Source organism: Poromitra crassiceps, assembly GCF_964638095.1.
Source record: "Poromitra crassiceps genome assembly, chromosome: 20".
Taxonomy (NCBI): domain Eukaryota; kingdom Metazoa; phylum Chordata; class Actinopteri; order Beryciformes; family Melamphaidae; genus Poromitra; species Poromitra crassiceps.
Window position 1 is genome coordinate 16,088,028 of NC_139637.1, and position 21,403 is coordinate 16,109,430.

General features: G+C 43.7%; 2 protein-coding genes and 1 pseudogene across 3 annotated transcripts in view; 2 read left to right on the plus strand and 1 right to left on the minus strand.

The window, feature by feature from the left end:
• LOC310794898 (E3 ubiquitin-protein ligase TRIM35-like) overlaps positions 1–21,403 on the plus strand; it is a 571,381-nt pseudogene that overhangs the window by 182,120 nt on the left and 367,858 nt on the right. The gene's annotated exons all lie outside the window — the stretch shown is intronic.
• mylk2 (myosin light chain kinase 2) lies at positions 1,555–13,018 on the plus strand (the record flags this gene model as incomplete). The annotated part of the gene is made up of 13 exons (XM_083656449.1): positions 1,555–1,816; positions 2,527–2,666; positions 3,881–4,071; positions 4,675–4,841; positions 5,715–5,817; positions 5,958–6,051; positions 6,423–6,532; positions 7,183–7,324; positions 8,435–8,505; positions 8,664–8,792; positions 9,876–10,028; positions 11,128–11,260; positions 12,938–13,018. 13 exons carry the CDS (start codon positions 1,555–1,557, stop codon positions 13,016–13,018), a joined length of 1,776 nt encoding a protein of 591 aa, XP_083512575.1.
• Positions 17,523–21,403, minus strand: part of plod1a (procollagen-lysine, 2-oxoglutarate 5-dioxygenase 1a) — a 31,655-nt gene continuing 27,774 nt past the window's right edge. The window contains exon 19 of the mRNA XM_083656767.1: positions 17,523–19,219. Coding sequence (XP_083512893.1) covers positions 19,064–19,219 — 156 coding nt within the window. The 3' untranslated portion in view covers positions 17,523–19,063. The remainder of the gene's footprint in view (positions 19,220–21,403) is intronic.

A 21,403-nucleotide genomic window follows, 5' to 3' on the forward strand; every position in this document is an offset into this window, starting at 1 on the left:
AATTACTACAATAATCAAATCCATTAAGAGAAGTGAACTGGGTTCAAGATGCAATAACTCAGCTATTTCCCCGGGGTCATCTTTGCACAAAAGTGATACCTGAATTCTCAACAAAAATGGTTGGTCACAACAGTCCATCACATTTTAATAATAATAAACTAGACTGGGGTTCTGTAAGTCATAGCTCTGACAAAGCTATGAAAAATAAGTTATTTGATCCCATATAGACACTCAAAAACTTGAGCCAAGATAGCCTGATATTGCAGTTTGACATACTTCACCAACTACACCAAATATTTACTTGTTTCTGACTTGGAAAATGGGGGGGGGGGAAACTAACATTCCCCAAAACTACTGTATCTTTGAACTCAACATTAAATCAAATCACACAATTTGGCTGTTCTAAATTAGGTGATCTCTTTTTTGATAACTAATGTAATGACCAAGGTAATGTTTTCATTTCCATTCACTGAGCTTCCCCTGAAACTGTTAGGAGCCCCCTGCATGGGGGGGAAGGGGGGCACCACTTGGAAAACCTCTGAATTGTCCCTTGGGTCGGGATCGGTCTAGTCACTAGATTGCTCCCCAAGGCTTATACTAAAATTAGACAACTAAACATCTCCAATGTTACGCCAAGTCTGACCAAAACGATTGCTTGAATGAAAATGAACATCAGTATATCACATAAGGTATTCATTTTCCAAAATGAATGTATTGGATTAAATTATGGAATTGACTGATGTGTTTTTGCATTCAATGTCCGTGGGTCTGTCCAGCCTGCCTGGCATACCTTCCTTATCTGGTGCTAGTCACTGGCCATACCCAGCCCCTGTTTCCCCTTAACTCATGCCGAGCTATTTCTGGACCTGGGGCAAGAAAGGAAACAGATCAACCGGTGGACTGGACCCTCTCTGTTCTCTTGCAGCAGAACCAACCGTGCTGGCGTTCCACCTTCCTATGGACTTTGCCGATTTCTCCTAGTCTACTTTCATGGACAGCTCCTGACTCAGCAGGTATGGAAACCAATGAGCTGTCCGTTTTTAAAATGTGCGAAGCTGCCGTTTTTTTAGGGTTTTGTGTCTCTAGTTCAGTGGCTCTCAAAGTGGGGTCCGGGGACCCCCAGGGGTCCTTGAAGGCGTTCCACGGGTCCCCTAGCAAAAAGGCGGGGGGGGGGGGGGGGGGTGATTTTATTTTCACTATAATTCCATCCATAAGTAACACAATGACAGAATGTATGACTATTTTGGTCATGTGTTTCATGCACTTTCTGTAATAAAAAAGCAAACATCAGATTGTGGACGCTGGGACAAATGCTTATCAAATGTGGTCTAATTTGTGTCGGTTAAATCTTGATTTGAAAAAGTTTATTGAGAGTTCACATGGCTGAATGTCGTGGCATTTCTAATGTGCAGGTTGAACGAGTGAGATTATATTTATACGCACGTACTAGGTGCAAGGATATAGCAGTAAATGCTGTATCATTTCTAATCTTTTCTCCTGTGTGTTCTCCTGACGTCTCTCATTTCTGGTTCTTGGAGGCTTCTTTAGGACAACATGGCTTCGGAGCAGGGCAAGGGGCCAGTCCCCTCGACAGGCTCAGCCACGTTAGAGGCCAAGATGGCCTGCCTGGCCGACAAGCTGGAGTTGCTCCTGGGCCCGGGACACGGTGGTGGCTGCCCTGTGTGCCGGACCTGCAGTGTGCACCTTCACCAGCATGAGGCGATGCAGAAACAGCTGGCAGCACAGGCCAGGCTGCTGGACAAGCTGGAGAGGAAAGTCGGGGAGATCCAGAAGAGCCTCGATGGGGGGGTCAAAGGTTGGTGCCGTGTCTTTTTGAACTGGATCTTGAACCGGATCTTGAACCGTGTGGAGCCTAGTCCTCGGAAAAAGAACACCACACACCGCGTGGCACGCGGCACATACTAAATCTAGTATCTGAGATTTAGTACGGTGTTGCTCCAAAGCCCCTTTACCCACTAGACATGGACCAGGTGTGGACTGGATTGCAGTCAGATTCAGTAGGCTTTCAGTAAGAATGTCCAGGTTTGTTTGTCCATCTCCAAGGATTTTTTTTTTGCCTTATCGTGATGGCCCACTGGCAGACGCAGATATAAATACAATGCTTTTCAAAATGTAAACATTCACTGGGAAAAATAAGAGATCTATGTAAACTCTAGGTTATGTAAAATAAGCCATATTTTTATTTATGTAAGCATCAAGCATTTGGGCATAATTAAAGCATCATTTTATCGGCCTGCCATATCGTCAGAAATGTTTGTTTCGGCCCTATGCCGATATTTCATTTTAAAGCTTATCGGCCGATATCGATGGCGTGCCGATATCACCGTGCATCCCTATCTCCAAGTCAATGCTGAATGATCTGATCGCAGTGCGAGGCACTGCTGACTTTGTGCATCATCACCATAGACGGTAAAAGACCATATTTATGTCCTGGCACGACGAATTGATTTGTATGTGCAACAACTGTATTGTACAAATAAGGTTTATATGTCTTTTCCCTATTAGGTACTGGGGCAAGTGAGCGGGATCATGAAAGAGTTGGGACAGCCCCAAAGCCCACTGGAGGCGGGGCTAAAGGGGATCCGCCTCAGCCCGTGGTAAAGGAAGCAGTCGAACCAAAAGCTGCCCCACCGCCACCAGGACCTGTCAGTCAACACACCAAAAGCACATTGGCTACTGAAAAGGTTTTTTTTTTTAATCTTTTCTGGCTTAATAATAATTGATTGCATTTATATAGCGCCTTTCTAGATACGCAAAGAGCTTCACATATCAGGGAGAGGGGACCACAAACACAACTCATGCACCAGTGATGTGTAGCAGCACTCACCTGGGTGAGGCACGGCAGCTAGTTAGCTCCAGAACACTCACCACACATCAGTGTCACGGTGGAGAGTTGAGGAGTGAATGTACCAATTAATTATCAAGGGATGATTGAAGGAAGGCCTGTGTGGGAATTTAGCCAATAATCAGGGCACCGGGGTTACCCCCCGAATGACAGTATATGGACGTAGCCTACTGTTTGTTTTTGGACACCCGTGTTGAAGCCCAGTGTGGCCTGTTGCCATTTTGGGGTCCTTGCACAACTCACGCGAGACGGCACCAGACGGGGGGTTTCCCAGAGCCGCAGGTCCGCCTGCTATTGGTCCGTGATCGGCAAGCTACGGGATCACTGGACAGGCGACCTGTCAATCACCCTCAAAACATAGTCTTTTCTATCGTCTATTTTACTCTAAACGGGTGAGTTATATAAAAAAAAAAATGCTCCCTACAGTTGTTATGAAAGGTGAAATTAGCTATATAGACTAAAACCGTGTTTTGGACCAGACTGTCTGTAAACATGCTTAATCCTATTACAAAGTGGGGTATTTTAACACGGGGGTGAATGGGAACGACTCCCTTTTGGGTCCACCCTCAAGTGGCAATTCGAGGAACTACAGCTTTCAGTATCACTTCCGCGGCTTCCTCTTCCAAAGCCCGAGCTAGCCCACTGGTTACACCCCTACTCTTGTGAAGAGTGAAGAGGGGATCTTTATTGACCACAGAGACCTCAGCACCTGGGTTTAATGTCTCATCCGAAGCAGGACGGTGCCCAGAGTCCCTACTGTCTCTGCCCTGGGGCATTGGGGGATGGGGAGATTATTCATGACACCGTGAGGGAAGAGCACCTCCTACTGGTCCTCCAACACCACTTCCAGCCTCAGTCTCCCATCCAAGGAGTATCCTAGGCCAGACAGACCTGCTTAGCTTCCCCAGGGAAGCCAGTAATAATGCAGGAAGTCACAGTGCTGACCTTGATTTTAAAAAATATGTTCCATAGACTGAAACATTTTTCCTTATTAACTCTTGAACTGCCTTTCAGAGCCACACCCGCAGAGAGAGAGCGGAGGCTGCCACAGCCATCCAATCAGCAGCCATCGGGCCAAAGAGCCAAAGCGCGATTGGTCGTAAAGCAGCGGACCCTCAGAAGCCGTGCAGACTGGCTGTTCCCATGGTGACGACGGAGGGCCCCTCCCTCAGACACGTTTCCAGCTGCCCAGAGTCTCTTCAGAGGTTACAAGACACACACACACACACACATGCACGCACGAGCACACACACACACACACACACACACACACACACACACCACCTGGGAATGCACAATGTCTGATATCTGCACATCATCATTAAAGGCTTTAAAATGAAATATCGGCATCGCCCAAAACAAACATTTCTGCAGATCAAATGTCTCAGGGAGAGCATCACCCAAGCCTGTTTATGCATCTTAGATTTGTTTGAAAGAAAATGTTACACAGATAGAAACATGGCATGTTTTACATCACCTAAGTTCAGGTAGTTTTCATATTTTGCCCAGTGAATGTGTACATTTTGAAACATATTGTATTTATGTCTGCATATGCCAGGGCTCCATCATGATATTGCTAGGCATATTGTGTTAATTTCACTACAGGAGAGATTAAATTAGGTGTGGGGGAAGGGGATTATCTGCGCATATATCAGTGTCTGCATCAGCAATCGGCCAAAATAGTTTGAAAGTATTGGCATATTGGCCAAAAATAATCCAATATCGTGCATCCCTGATACACACACTCAGTAAGTAATCTTTCCAAAACGTGACTATCTTCTTGCTGTTGATATGGACTGTGGTTGTAGGCTGCAGGGCTCGGCGCCGGTGGATCCAGGCTGCGCCGCTGTGAGGGGTTCAGCCCATGGTCCTGGTCCTGGTCCAGAATGCGGGATCCAGATTCGAGTGGTCTCTGCTGCTACCTCTGACACACCCAGAAGCACCTCGTCACCACAAATCTGCCACAAAGTCATCGGTAAGAGGACATGGACAGAGAGACTGTGTGTTCTCCTGGTATCCGTGTGACAACCAGTGAGAGTTTTCAAGTTTATTTTTGTAATTTTTTGTAATAAAATCAATTTAGGACATTTTGGACGGTACTGCAAGAGGTGAAGTGAAAATACACATAAAACAACTTGACCCCCTAGACTTCCAAATTCCCACAAAAACCAACCACTCTTCCTTTAAGAGTAATGATTCAAATCACTTACATTGCAAATAGCGTTGCCACCTCTCATATTCACCATGAATCGAGAAGAAAATCTTAATTTTATATATGAATGATGAATTACACACAGGGGCATGGTGGTGCAGTGGTAAGCGCTGTCGCCTCACAGCTAGAAGGTCCTGGGTTCGATTCCCATCTGGGAGGCTGTGAGCGCTGAAGGAGTGTGTGCCCGTCCGCATGTCCTCGAGTACCCGCCGCCCGGGTGTGGCCTTTCTGTGTGGAGTTTGCATGTTCTCCCCATGCCCCCTGGGGGTTTCCTTCATATAGGAACCCCCTTCACCAAAACATGCAATATCCTGGTCACTGATGTGGTGCCTCCTCTGGTCGTTAGGGGTGCCTGTTCGGAGGGAGGGGAACTCGTTGGAATAGCGTGATCCTCCCACGTACTATGTCCTACCGGTGAAGCTTCCCCTGTCAGGTGAAAAGAAGCGGTTGGCTACTGCCCATGTCTCGGAGGAAGCATGGAGCCAGTTTCAGCTCTCCCCAGATCGGCAGAGGGTGGAGCAGCAACCAGGATAAATAAATTAAAAATGAGCACTAATGGGGGATAAAAATGGGATAAAAAAATCTGGGGGGAAAAAAGGAAAAGAATGATGAATTACACTTATGTCCCCCCCCAAGATGATGTTCCTCCCCAGCCAGCTCCGTTCCTCCATCGGAGCGTTTCTCTTCGTTACTCCTCGGCCTCTGACACCTTCATCATCCACCAGGACCTCCTGGGAGGGTGAGGCCCTGCATTCTTCCATGCATCCATCCATCCATCCATCCATTCATCCATTCATTTAGTGAATGCATGAGCAGGAGAGCAGCAGTGTGTGTGTGTGTGTGTGTGTGGATCAGGTGTTTTCTGTGTGCTTCCTCCAGTGGGCGCTTTGGGAAGGTGCATGGCTGCACTGAGAGATCATCTGCACTGAGGCTGGCGGCCAAGATCATCAACACTCGCACTGGCAAGGAAAAGGTGAGAGAGAGAGAGAGAGAGAGAGAGAACACACATGACAGTGATTTACTCGGAATAAAGAAATGTTCAACCTTTTTTTGTCTTCAGAGTTCTGAATCCAAGTATGCCCTTTACCCGACTACATCATTTTTGCTGCAAGAGAAAACTATAGCATGATGCAATGAATGATAACCCACTTTTTGAAGAATGTAACATTACAAACTAAGAATTGGAGTGAAAGAGTTTCCTCCTGAGCAGATTTATTTTAACATTTCATTCATTTTCATGATTTATTCTTACATTTTTCCATTTTCCCCCCATCTCTCAAGTACCCCCTGTAGTACCTCCACGTGCCCCACATGATATTTAAATTGTGTGTGTGTGTGTGTCAGGAGATGGTGTTGAACGAGGTGCAGGTGATGAACCAGCTGAGTCATGCTAATGTCCTGCAACTGTACGACGCCTTCGAGACCGCTAACCAAGTGGTGCTGATTCTGGAATAGTATGAACTCTACTCTGTTCTACTCTACTCAACTATGTTATGTTCTCCTCTGCTCCACTGCACTGCACTCTGTCCTACTCTCCTCTATTCAACTCTACTCTATCTGTTCCACTGTATGTCTATTGCTCTCTGTTCTACTTTGAATAGCATTTCACATAGGCTAGATGCCATGCACATACAAGTCAATGTAAAATAGATGCCCTGCACATACAAGTCAATGTAAAATAGATGCGCTGCACATACAAGTCAATGTAAAATAGATGCCCTGCACATACAAGTCAATGTAAAATAGATGCCCTGCACATACAAGTCAATGTAAAATAGAGAGGGAAGAGGAGCGATGATAAATACAACCACAGGAGATGGAGAAAGCCTTCTCCTGGATGCTGTTCTAGTGTGTGTGTGTGTGTGTGTGTGTGTGTGTGTGTGTGTGTTGTGATGTGTTGCATGTGATATGTGTGTGTTGTGGTGGTGTGTTGTCACTGTGGTGTGTGTGTTGTGGTGGTGTGTTGTCACTATTGTGTGTGTGTGTGTTGTGATGTGTTGCATGTGATATGTGTGTGTTGTGGTGGTGTGTTGTCACTTTTGTGTGTGTGTTGTGGTGTGTTGTCACTATGGTGTGTGTGTGTGTGTGTGTGTGTGTGTGTCAGCGTGGAGGGTGGCGAGCTGTTTGACAGGATCGTGGATGCCAGCGCTCCGCTGACAGAGGTGGATGCCATGGTGTTCGTGAAGCAGATCTGCCAAGGCCTGCACTACATGCACCAGATGTACGTGCTGCACCTGGACCTCAAGGTCAGACAGCACCACTATCTCCATCATGCGTCAGTGCTCCCAACAGGTCCTTGAAATCGTTGAAAGTTTGTGAGGGTGGGGGGGGGGGGGGCGGATAAATAGACATGGGTCATTGAATGTGCTGGGAATTATATATTTTGTGCAAGAATAGAAAGAAGTTCTTTTGATATGTTTTTTTAACTTAATGTTAGTAAATGGGTTTAACACAGAATGGTAAATGGTAAATGGCCTGCATATATATATATAGCACTTTTATCCAAAGCGCTTTACAATCAGTAGGTACATTCACCCATTCATACCCCCCGATGGTGGCAAGCTGCCACGCAGGGTGCTGGCTAGTCTCTTAGAACAGACGAGTTGGCTTCCGCAATTTTCAAATGCTTCCGCCATACCGTCTGTACTTCGTGGGGGAGAATCATGCACCAACCGGAATGGGAAGCAGAAAGGCGGGTCTTCCGCTCATTAGTCCAATCAGAATCCAATATGCCGGCAGAAAGGTGGGTCTTCCGCTCATTAGTCCAATCAGAATCCAATATGCCGCATTCGCGTGTCGTGATTGGTTGGATTCCGTAGAACTTCCTTCCAGTCTGAAGGTTTTTTTCCCAACTTCCTTGTGCGTGTTCTGGGGGTGTAACGTACAGACTGTATATAGCTGCATTCGCCGGATGTAGATGAGACAGTCTGTTTTAAGAGACTAGGTGCTGGCACACCATCAGGAGCAATTTGGGGTTCAGTATCTTGCAAGGACACTTCGACATGCAGACTGGAGGAGCCGGGAATCGAACCACCGACCTCTTTCATCCAAAGCGATTAGTGACGACCCGCTCTACCTCCTGAGCTACAGCCGCTCCCTGCAGCACAGCACAGTACATTACAGTACAGTTGACAAGTGTTCATACATTCAAGCCTCTCTCTCTTTCTTTAATTGTTGTCTGTGAGCTTCTGTATTCTGTATTTGAGGGAATTGGGCCTGGAAAGTCCTTGAAAGGTCCTTGAATCTTTGATGTTTAATGTGTGGGAACCTTGAGAAATATTCTCTCCTTTAGACTCTCGCACACTAAAAAACCAAAACCGTTTTCAATTCGCTTTGCATTCTTCCCTGATGTCTAGCCAGAGAACATCCTTTGTGTGAATCGCACCAGTCACCAGGTGAAGATCATCGATTTTGGACTGGCCAGAAGGTAAGATACCTCTCTATCTATGCCCCCTTCTACTCTGGCAGGAATATTTGTTCCATTTGGGTGTAACGGCGTGAATCTCAGGTAGTTTTGAGGTTAACAAGCTTGGCTGTGTTGGCGGACAGATACATGTGAACAAGCTTGGCTGTGTTTCTGAGCAGATACAGGCCGCGGGAGAAGCTGCGGGTGAACTTTGGGACCCCTGAGTTCCTGGCTCCTGAGGTGGTGAACTTTGACTCCGTCTCCTTCCCCACGGACATGTGGAGTCTTGGTGTCATCACTTACATGCTGTAAGTCCATAAGGCGTGTCGGTCTTTCACTCCCAAACTGAAGACAAAGGAGTTGAAAGGGTTTTACCGCGTAATTTTCCGCGTCAGTTGATATTCCTCACTATCCAAAAAAAGGAGAAACTGTTTGCCGTACCCTAGAGCAGTGGTTCTCAAACTTTTTCACATCAAGGACCCCCTAAACCAGAGGTTCTCAAATGTTTTTCAGCCAAGGATACAAAATACAAAATATAGAAAATACAAAGATAGAAAATATACCGGGGACCCCCTCATTCTGATTTGTGATTTTGGGCTAAGCTTAATTGTTTCCACGGTAATGTGCTTGACTTTGAAATTGATAGGTTTGTTAGATTAGAATGTAATCCATGAACCATTTTAGATTTAAAGCATACGATATTTTCGTTTAACTATGAAGCTTTTGCAACAACAATCCCCCCCCCCCTTCCCCCCAAAACCATTCATCACACATAAATGTGTTACATACAAGGGGGTAGCTCCGTTTGTCAAAATTGAAGCCAATGCCGAAGTGTCCTCTTTGCCTGCAGGGGGCGGCCCATTGGTTTGTGACTTCTGTTTTGAAGCCTCAAGTATGGCCTCAGTAAACACTTTCCTAATGCATTTATGGTCTCAATGGCTAGTTTCAGACTATGTTATAGTTGCAGACTATGTTTTGGGGCGTGATTGACAGGTCACTTGTCCAGTGATCATGACAGCTGATGCATTGACTTAAACATTAATTTACCAGAAGTTAAGTGAATGTTGGAAGAACGACTGTTTTGATCATAGTTTATCTGTTATCTCTCTACCTACAATACAATACAGATAGTCATGGGATTCTGGACAAAATCATATCCAACAATAAAAAATATTCTCAGATTTGGGTCCATCTAATGGGGGTCCGTGGTTCTAATGTGTACTAAATTAGGGGTCCTTGATATGCAAAAGGTTGAGAATCACTGTCCTTGAGCATGTTAAGGTTAAACAAATCTGTTGGAATGTGTGTGTGTGCGTGTGTGCGTGTGTGTGTGCGTGTGTGTGTGTGTGTGTGTGTGTGCGTGCGTGCGTGCGTGTGTCGGTACGTTGCAGTGTGAGCGGGATGTCGCCCTTCCTGGGTGACGACGACGCCCAGACGCTCAATAACGTGCTGGCCGTCAACTGGTACTTTGACGAGGAAGCCTTCGAGCACGTCTCAGCTGAGGCAAGAGACTTCATCGCCAACCTGCTGATCAGAGAGAGAGGGTAAGACACAAGCCTTCCTAGTACTGTAACTGACCTGCTCAGCTGATCAGAGAGAGGTGGTAAGACACAAGCCTTCCTAGTACTGTAACTGACCTGCTCAACTGATCAGAGAGAGGTGGTAAGACACAAGCCTTCCTAGTACTGTAACTGACCTGCTCAGCTGATCAGAGAGAGGGGGTAAGACACAAGCCTTCCTAGTACTGTAACTGACCTGCTCAGCTGATCAGAGAGAGGTGGTAAGACACAAGACTTCTTAGTGTAATTGACCTGCTCAGCTGATCAGAGAGAGGTGGTAAGACACAAGCCTTCTTAGTGTAACTGACCTGCTCAGCTGATCAGAGAGAGGTGGTAAGACACAAGACTTCTTAGTGTAACTGACCTGCTCAGCTGATCAGAGAGGCGGTAAGACACAAGCCTTCTTAGTGTAACTGACCTGCTCAGCTGATCAGAGAGAGGGGGTAAGACACAAGCCTTCCTCGTACTGTAACTGACCTGCTCAGCTGATCAGAGAGAGGCGGTAAGACACAAGCCTTCCTTCTGTAACTGGAAACCCACTTTCCTATCATCCGTTATTTAAGAATGTAAAGTGAAAACATACTATTAAGTGATCCAGGCATAGGCAAGTGCGAAGATAGGAATCGCTCATTGCCTATAGATCTCAACAGTCACGTGACATTTCTTGACCCGGAAGTGAGTTCCCCATTCATTTTCTCCATAGACATTTCAAAAAACTTTATATAACGAGTTTTAAGGCTGGAACCAAGCCACCCCGTGACCTACTGAATCGTGAGTGACCATAAAACATTTCAGTTGGAGCAAAAACTAAAACTAAAGTCAGGGGGGGGGGGATCTCAAATTATTTTAATAATATTTTTTCCCTCCAATGTAATTTTTTATTTTTGCTCCAAGTTAATTGTTTTATGGTCATTCATGATTCCAGTAGGTCACGGGTTGGCTTGGTTCCAGCCTTAAATCTCATTATAATACGAATTTTTCAAAATGTCTATGGAGAAAATAAATTGGAAATTCAGTTCCGGGGCAAAATGTCACGTGACCGTTCAGGTCTATTCCACTTTATTTCTGTCCCTGCTGTGTCCAGAGGCCGGCTGAGTGCTGCCCAGTGCCTCAGACACCCCTGGCTCAACAACATCTCAGAGAAGGCCAAGCATAACAACATCGTGCTCAAGTCCCAGGTGCTGCTGAAGAAATACATGGCCAAGAGGCTATGGAAGGTCAGTTTACACCTTTTGAGCCCAATGAAACGAGGGTTCCTACACAGGTCTGGAAAAGGATTCAAAATGAATTCGATCTTATTGCCGCAAATAAATGGTAACTCACCTCAGAGATGGAAGGCCCCTCCTCATACTCTCCCTTATGAACAATGGGCATCTTCAGCTGTGGACCTGGTTGTCATGGAGATGTCGGTGGCCCGTATGCGTGGCGCTAAAGTAGAAAATATGACAGCGTGGAATGCATTTATTGAAGCCGTGCGTGGGGACCGTGGACGTCGCCATGATAGCTAGGTTGCGTTTGTCTTTCTTCTTTGTTGGTTTGTGGGTGGGGCATTCCTGGGGAAGGGGTTGATCTGTATAGGTTGTTTGTAGACGTTTGTGTTTTTTATGTTTTTCTTTCTTTGTTATGTTAAAATGGTATTCAATAAATAATTGATAGTTTGGGAACTTGAGAAAGAGAAAAAAGCTGTTGAAGACCCACTTTGAGTCCACAGTTTTTGTTGATGTGAAGAATAATGTTTAAATAGAATGATGGATGCTTTTAGCCAGCTTGCATGCATTATATCAAATACCAACCATAATCAAATCCAGTCAAGAACATAGGGTCTGGGAAAAATATGGAATTTTAAAATGGAAAGCATGTAGGAACCCTGCCAACCAATTTGCTCGTTGACATTAAAGGGATAGTTCAGTTTTTTTTAAGTCTAGCCCTATTTGCTACATAGAATCCATCCTGTTCCTCCTAGTAGCTCTGGAAATCGCTCCTGTATGTACAAGCTCACTGAAATTTACTTTGTGTGCACTGTGAATGACATTTCAGTGAGCCTCAGTCAGCTTGTACATTACATGCAGGAGCGTGACCCCATTGACCTTGCATTGGTTTTTTGCCCAACTTTCCAGAGCTACTATGAGGAACAGCATGGATTGTGCTGAGAAAGAACTCTACCAATCAACATCATCATTGCTAAATATAGGAAATAGGGCTACACTTTAAAAAATGTGAACTATCCCTTTAAGCACTTTGTGTAAGTGTATATTCTTCAGAAAAAGCGATGGATTCGAATCAGGTTTGGTGGTCTGGCAGGACATCACTAACAGATACACACACAAATGCATTGACACTAGAGCCTGACCGATACTGGATTTTTGGGGCCGATGCCGATATATGGAGAGTACAAAAATGCTGTTATCGCTATATCGGCCGATATTCTTATAGTATATTATATACACATTATATTACACAATTGTTTTTGCAGTGTTCCCTCAAATATCAAACACTTGACAAAGATATGACTTGAGATATGTAATGTAGGTACAGATATTCTACAGTTTAGCAATAAAATGTATTGTCCAAAATGGCACCAATGCAATGGAACAGGAAACTTAATTGGGAATTGAATAAGGATAAATAACTAGAAACACAAATAGAACAAATAACTTGAATTAAGAAAAGGGATAAAATATACACAACATCCTGTCTATAACTATAAAGAAAGAAATATCTGGCAACATATCGGCAGATGCCGATACAATATCGGCCGATATTATCGGCTGAGCGATATCAGTCGGGCCCTAATGAGACCCTGTAGCAAGATACTGTCAATACTTGAGCTGTTGAGATAGTTCCATGTTGTCCCATGTTGTGAGGATCTTATATGGTTGGTTTGTTTTTGCCAGAAAAACTACATTGCAATCACAGCAGCCAACAGACTGAAGAAGATCAGCAGCTCTGGATCTTTGACCTCTCTGGGAGTCTGACTGCACAAGGTTGAGGTAAAGACTTCAAGAAAACCTAGAAACAAGTCTGTACACTGGATTTCAAGCCACAATGGTGTGAGGAGGAGGAGACTGTGTGGACTTCAGCACATTGGCCCATCTGAGACAAAACCTCTGATCAAACATAAAGTTCTGGACAATCACAGCATACAAACAAGGGCCCAGACAAAACCTCAAAAACTTCCTATTTATTTTAGTGTAAACAATTGCAGGTGCATTTTAAGAACATATTTTCATGTAGGATTATCTCAGCTACCATCAAACAAATGGGTAAATCTGTAACTGTGTATTACATTTTACTTCAACTGTGCAATTCTCTATAGTCAAGGACAATGAAAATAGTTTACTATTTAGTGATGAATAGAGAAAACATGAATAGGCTACTTGATATTTAACTTGCTCCTGAAACCTGGTACCTCTTAGCCTTCACAAGTGGATTGAAGTACTACTCAGTGCAATTTTTACACTTTGCAAAGTCATCCTGTGGGTCGGATTGGACCCTTTGGCGGGCCGGTTCTGGCCCCTGGCCCGTATGTTTGACACCCCTGCTTTAACAATTCATCATTTTGCTGGGGACCCATGGAACCCCTTCAAGGACCCGTGGTGGCCCCCGGACCCCATGTTGAGAACCACTGCTGCCATGCAAAAGATGTCTTCATCTGCGTCATCATATCTCATACCTGCACCTCTGCTCCTGCATCTACTCCCCTGAACAAATTAAAATGGAGAAAAAAATGACTATAATGTTTATGTTCACTGTTTTATTAACAACTGGTCAGAAATACAACAATATGTAACAACAAGAACGTACAATTTGAGAATATTTGTACTTTGTTAAAAATTCAGTGGAACTTAAAAAAGGTGAGCTCTGAAAAATGTAAGCTCTGATTTCAACATGAAATCTTACAGAGGGAGTCTCATATTGCACATTCATGAGAACAACATGGATCTTTGTGATTTGTTCAAATAAAACAAATACATTGTACATTAATTAAACTTTGTAGTTTTGGAATGTCTGAATTCAGGAAACTGTAACAGTGAGTTAGAAAATAATTGGTTGTAATACTGTACTGAAAAAAAAGGCACGTTGGTCTTAAAAAACGGTGGTCTCATTTTCAAGTTAAAATTCCAAAGTATAAAAGATTGAAAGAACTTCTCAGAAACTTAATTTTTTTTTGTGATTTAAAAAAAGTCTAAGCTGAACTCCTGGCATTTTCCTGAGAGAAGTCCAGCTGGGGGCACTACAGCTAGACGTTCCCCTCCACAATGTTCAGTATATGGCAGGGGTCTCAAACTCATGGCCCGCCGGCGCCCCCTGTGTCGCCAGCGATGGAATTGCACACCTAAATATATATATATATATATATATATATCTTTTTTTTTACAATGCACCTGAACGCAACATGCAAGATACCCGCTGAATAAGTTTCCAAATGTTCATGTCATTCTGGCCAATAGCTACTCCACTTCTGTTATATGTTATATCGTCTGTCCAGAAAAAAAAATCACTTAAGCAACATCAGCCTTTCAGCCAACACAGTGGCAGAGCGGATTACTGAGCTGTCAAGTGACATTTAGGATCAGTTCTAATTCTAGCTGGAGTTCCAAGGGACAGTTGAAAATGAACACTGCCTAATTTAGTAATGTGCATTGTCCCTAAAAAAAAAAGTCTCTCAAATAAACAAAAAATTGTTAATGTAAAAAATAGATTGTCCCTCAAATAAATGAATAAATTGTTAATGTTGAGAATTGCATTTTTCTCTCTTTTTTTTTTTTTTTAAATACATGAAGTGGCCCCCTTGTGACAAGACTGGACACTCAGCGGCCCCCAGGTAATTTGAGTTTGAGACCCCTGGTATATGGGCTTAAAAAGGCTTTTTTAAAGTGGTGAGTGGCAATGATAGCGATAAGTGCTACGTCGTCATACTTCCACTGGTATGTGGGTTCATTTCATCATATTACATAGTGGTAGTGTCTGCAGGTGTGAGGGGGCTTGCTGCTGCTGTGATCTGAGCTAGCCTGGCTCTTCCTCCGACACGTCACTTCTTCACCCATGGGCCTGGGGAGGGTGCAGAAGACATGTGGCCCTCCAGACTGTAGTCCGTCACTCTCCAACGTCCCTGCAGCTCCCCTCTCACAGAGCAGCGGACTGGGGAGATGCTTTGCCTTCATATTGTCCATGTTTGTTGCGACAGTCTGACTTTGACAAAGCTGAAGTGCAGAGTGGCAAAGAATTGTCTTGGAAGACGACTTATAAGGACGGCAACGTTCAAAATATCAGCGGCGCATCTCATGTGCTTTGATTGGGTGTTTTTCAACCAATCAAAAAGGAGATGTAATATTATATTGCCCTAAATGGAGCTGCGGATTGTGTTGCTAGGGACCCGTTTGAACAGCAAGTAAATGGGGCAATTTAGCTAGAACATTTGTCAAGTTTAGAATGTTTGTTACTGTTTTCAAGTTAAAACCTGTGTATTTTCTAGGTGCATTGTATATTGCCAGAGTGTGTTTTAAAATAAATACATGATCAAAACATTGTTATTATTTATCTATTCATTTTAAGTTACTGGAACAAATTGAGAAGATTCTGTCACTGACATCACTGTTTAGCCTGTCTGACCATATATATATATATATATATATATATATATATATATATATATATATATACACACACACACACACAATCTAAACTAAGAGAGAGGGAGTGCCTTTTTCCAAGCTTTGAGAGGCCCACAGTATTCTGAACTTCTTCAATCTTGCCCCGATAGTAGCCTATAATAAATTGTTGAACACTGATTATCTACGACAGCACTTTCTGCATCAACAGGTGCAGTGCATATTACTGTGTACACCTCTATCCAAGCACCTAAAGTACTGTGTGCGCATGTGTATTGTTTATATAGTTTATACTCGCAATGCCACAACGAGACATGCTCGGGCCTCAATATGTTTGGGCTGTAGTGCTGCATGATCAATGACAGCCATCTGGCATGACAGACCATAAAACATACTGATCAGCAAAGCTGTTTTGTTTGTGTTATGGTGTGATTGTATTCTAGAATTTGGCCTTCCCTTTTCAAGAAATCAATCAAATCTGGTCACAAGCAATAAATACATAAACTAAATGAATAAATAAAATATAGTCATGGGAAAATCAGTGAAATTGCCCAAAACTACTGTATCTCTTTGACCAAATCACACACATTTAGGTTTAGGCTATTATCTCCTTTTGATAACTAATGTAATAACTATGGTAATATCACCCCCCCCCCCCCCCCCCCATCTGATAAAACATAAAGTTCTAGACAATCACAGCATACAAACAAGGGCCCAGACAAAACCTCAAAAACTTCCCAGTTCTTTTAGTGTAAACAATTGCAGGTACATTTTGAGAACATATTTTCATGTAGGATTATCTCAGCTACCATCAAACAAATGGTCAAGTCTGTAACTGTGCTTTACATTTGACTTCAACTGCAATTCTCTACAGTCAAGGGTAATGAAAATGGTTTACTAAATTTGAGTGATGAATAGAGAAAACATGAATAGGCTACTTAATATTTAACTTGCTCCTGAAACCTGGTACCTCTTAGCCTTCACAAGTGGATTGAAGGACTTCTCAGTGCAATGTTTACACTTTGCAAAGTCATCCAGTGGGCCGGATTCACGCTTTGGTGGGCCGGTTCTGGCCCCCGGGCCGTAGGACCCGTGGTGGTCCCCGGACCCCATGTTGAGAACCACTGCTGCTATGCAAATGTCTTAAAGAGTGACGATCATCAATACCAGCTGAACAAATACACTCATGTTTCTCAGTAAAGTGAATAAATTATGAGGCCATTCAGGTCTTAAGAACTGACCATTAGTTACCACGTTAACGAACCAAACTAATGATTACTTCCTTAAAATATATATACAGTATATTTTCTCTTTTTTCTTTCGCTAGTTCATCATGAGTAGTTAATGGGTAGTTCCTTAATGACCATTAATGGTAGTTCCTTAAAGATCCTTAATAGTAGTTACTTAAGAACTATTAGTTACCATGTTAACAAACCAGTAAGACGAGTAATGATTACTTCCTTGTCACTAGGGAATTAATCATTAGTTCATGATTACTTCACCATTAGTTACCACGTTTGTGTCCCCTCAAGTAAAGCAGGGCTTCATACTTAGTTATTAATAGGGAATACGTCATTACTTCATGATTACCTTACCATTAGTTAAAATCACCCTACCTAAAAGGAAAAGTTTATATTTTTATTTTCCTGAAAACTTTTCGCAGACCACCTGGCAAAGTGCCATGGACCCCTGGGGGTCCCCGGACCCCCATTTGAGAACCTCTGTCTTAATATACCTCATCATTCATATCTGGTCATACCTGCACCTCTGCTCATGCATCTACTCCCCTGAACAGTGCACAATTGATTTATGAAAATAGAGCAACATTAAAATGGAGAAAAAAATGGCTGGGTATATTTTGTTTAGGTTCACTGTTTTATTAACAACTGGGGGGAAATACAACTATGTTATGTAACAGCAAGAACGTACAATTTGAGAATATTTGTACTTTGTTAAAAAATTCAGTGGAACTTGAAAGTTGAGCTTTGATTTCAACATGAAATCGCACAGAGGGAGTCTGATATTGCACATTCATGAAAACAACACAGATCTTTGGGATTTATTCAAATAAAACAAACAAATAAATAGGACAGACTGGACATTAATTCGGCTTTGTAGTTTTGGAGTGTCTGAATTCAAGAAACTGTAACAGTGAGTTAGAAAATAATTGGTTGTAATACTGAAAAAAGGCACGTTCGTTGGTCTTAAAATAGGTATATATGTACAGTTTGATGCTGAGAACATTTCCGAAGGGGAGCCATTGCAAAAATGGTAGTGATGATCAGCCATGGTAGTCATTTACTTTCCTCTATTCACCTTATGTGGCCCCGCCCCTAGTCTGACTCACCTGGTCAAACCTAGTTTGACTCGCATATGAGTCAGATGAGGTTTATGAGTCGCACGAAGTGTAAACACAATCAGAACTTCCGATTGTGTTTCCACTTCCTGTTAGTCTCTCAAGCCAGACTGTCTCTTCTACATATTGGTGAATAGAGCTGAACAGTCGGGTGACATCTTTTTTTGTTTTTTGCTCCAACTGAAATGTTTTATGGTCACTCACGATTCAGTAGGTCACGGGGTGGCTTGGTTGCAGCCTTAAAACTCGTTATATGAGGATTTTTCGAAATGTCTATGGAGAAAATGAATGGGGAACTCACTTCCGGGGCAGGAAACATCAGGGAAAGTCAGGTGACTGTTCAGCTCTATTACCAGCATTTTTATCTTGCCAGTAAAAAATAAGCTCAGGTAAAGCTCTAAGTCCTGGTGGCTTAGTGGTTTAGGGCATAACATCCTGGGTTTGAACCTGGACCAGGACCTTTGGTGCATGTCATCCGCCTCTCTATCTCTCTCTCTTCACTTTCGACGATCTAATAAAGGCACACACAAAATGGTCAAATTGACATCCCTGAGATTGTTGATGAATATTGTATCGTTTAGTTTGGGAAAATGACTCTTAAGCCCAATGTCCACCAGCAGGAGCAGGGCTCTGTGCGGCTCCGGTTCTGCTGCCACATCAGACTGATGCCCCATGTGGGCATCTAGTGCGCTATAGTGAAAATACGCACCCGTTCTATTTTGTGTTGAATCCGCATGCGTGTGGGTCTGTTCAGGTAGCCGCACGGAGCCATACCGAAGCTGGTGGACATAGGCCTTTACTATGACTGTGGATCTGCTCAAACTGCACTTCAAAAAAGTGCTGTCCACCTCAGATCCGACCCAAAGCCTCAACTTAAAATGAACAGGGTTTATGACAATGATGTCGTCCACGGGCACCATCAGTACCATTCTAGCGGCGGCTCCGATTCTGAGCATATTCAGGGAATCAATTTGCGCAAATCTGAAGGGATCCGGTCTGCTTCGGTCTCATTCGGCCTGGACTAGCCGCTGTAGCGTGCTAGCTGTGGGACTTCAGGGATCCACGAATGAAATTGCGATGTATCTGGTGCCGGCGGTGGTCGGCAGGCCCTCGTGGTAGTGGGTGAGGCGGCCGGGGTGCAGGAGGAACCAGCCTTTACGAGGAGCGTCAACGGAACAGTTGTAACGAATGAATCTGCATCCGCCGCCCTGCAGTCACAACACAGACGTCAGACATCATGATAACAACAGACAAATGACAAAATCAAGCTGAAATACCAGAGATCATGTTCGTTATAAGGGTGTTGATTTTTGTTTGTGCATCTGATATCCAAATACATTTGAACGTTAGCTTGAAATGTTAGCAGAAAGCCTTGTAATACTATGTTGTTGTTGTTTTTTCCTCCGATTTTCTCTCCCAATTGTACTTGGCCAATTCCCCCTGCTGTCCTGGCCATTGCTCCACCCCCTCTGCCGATCTGGGGAGAGTTGTAGACTAGCACGTGCCTCCTCTGATACATGTGCAGTCGCCAGCCGCTTCTTTTCACCTGACAGCCAGGAGTTTCACCGAGAGGACGTAGCGCGTGGGAGGATCACGCTATTCCCCCTATTTCGAACAGGTGTCCCGACCAACCAGAGGAGGCACTAGTCCAGCGACAACTGAGGACTCATACCCTTAATCCCACCCGCAGACACGGCCAATTGTGTCTGTAGGAATGTTTGACCAAGCCGGAAGTACTGCTGCCAGGAATTGAACCCGTGTCTCCGTGGTGGTAGGCGAGTGCTTTTACCCAGACGCCCCAGTACAATGTACTTTCTATATACGATTATGTATTACAGCATTAGAAATGATAAATATTGGTAACAATGTTCAGCAGTTGTTAGCAGTTATCACAATTCAAATCAGATAATATGTAGACCAATACCGAAATATAACAGCTATTCTTTTGTCCTTGTATTGAGGATGCAGGGCAATGACATGGATGCAACTACAAAACCAAAGCTTTAAGTAATAGCATTAAGTCTCTATATAGCATGCAAAGAAGAGTAGAATCAGAAACATAGAAATGACTCCGATGCAAAGTTATGCTAACAAACATTCCAGATGAATTGAAAACACCAGGGACGTAGATGTACATGCCAAGAATATGATGGCATTCCACGGTGAAATAATGATTATGATTGATGCTTATGATTTCAATATGCTTTCTCAGGCCGCTGTATATTTGAGGAATATGTATGTGAAAATTGTCATTTTGAACCCCACAAATACTTAAAGGGTGTGCTCAATTCAGTCTGCCTGGAATATTGTGTCGGTGGAGTCAACCTCCTATGATGCATATCTTGTATGCATTTTGTGGATGTATTTTTTAAGAGTATTATGGCAAATGAATTTGTCTTGTTATATTTATTGGACTACTGAATTATTCGCCTTGTGTATGAGATTTGAGGAGATACTGCATATATACTGAATTGTTAAAGGCTTAGCAAGAGTTATATTTTGATCTTATATTGCATATTAACTTAAAACTTTGCACTAATTGACTAATTGAGTTGGTTTCCTACCCACTAGTTACCGATCAATAGATTGATTGACTATTCACAGATGTATGTGCTCTGTGTCCTTACTCTGAACCTACAGTATTTAAAGTAAGAGCTTGGGCTTGGAAATTCAAAAATCGGTCTGATCTGAACCGTAAAGATTTGCTAATGTCCTATGCTAACTAGGGAGCTAACATTAGCTGTTGCCGGGCAACAGGATGTTACTTTGGGCTTAGAGAATCGGCATCCTCGATTCTGCCCTGCTTTTCTACAAGCTGGACCAGTGGGCGTGATGCAGGGGAGGGGGGGGGGGGTTGTAGTTCTGAGATGCAACCTGGGAGTTTGAGAATTCCACATTTGAATGGAATGCAACGTCATAGCAACTCTCAAACACTCACCTGGTAATCGGGGCCGACTTGATTGAGTGCAATGTTTATAGTGAATGTGGAGGCGTCATGGTGTGGCTTTAAAGAAGGCTGCTCATCGGGCCTATACCTAACTACAAAGGCCAACTCAAAGTGAGCCTGCAAACAGACAGACAGACAGACAGACAGAAATGAGTCATGCCAAGCTCTCGCATAGAAACTGCCAGTCTGGCCAGAGAGAGAGAGACTCCCAGTCTGGCCAGAGAGAGAGAGAGAGAGAGAGAGAGAAGAGTGTGCATAGACACCCAGATGCTCCCCTGGAACTCCTGCCAGATAAAGAAAAGCATTAGCTCTGCCTCCTGGTCCAGCATTCACTCCCACAGATGGAGCAGAGAAGCGGAGAGGGAAGGACGGGCTCAGCCTGCATCGTGTCCCCCCCGCCCTGGCGCCTCTTTGCACCTGCCGGGTCGGCGGGCGCCATCGTTTA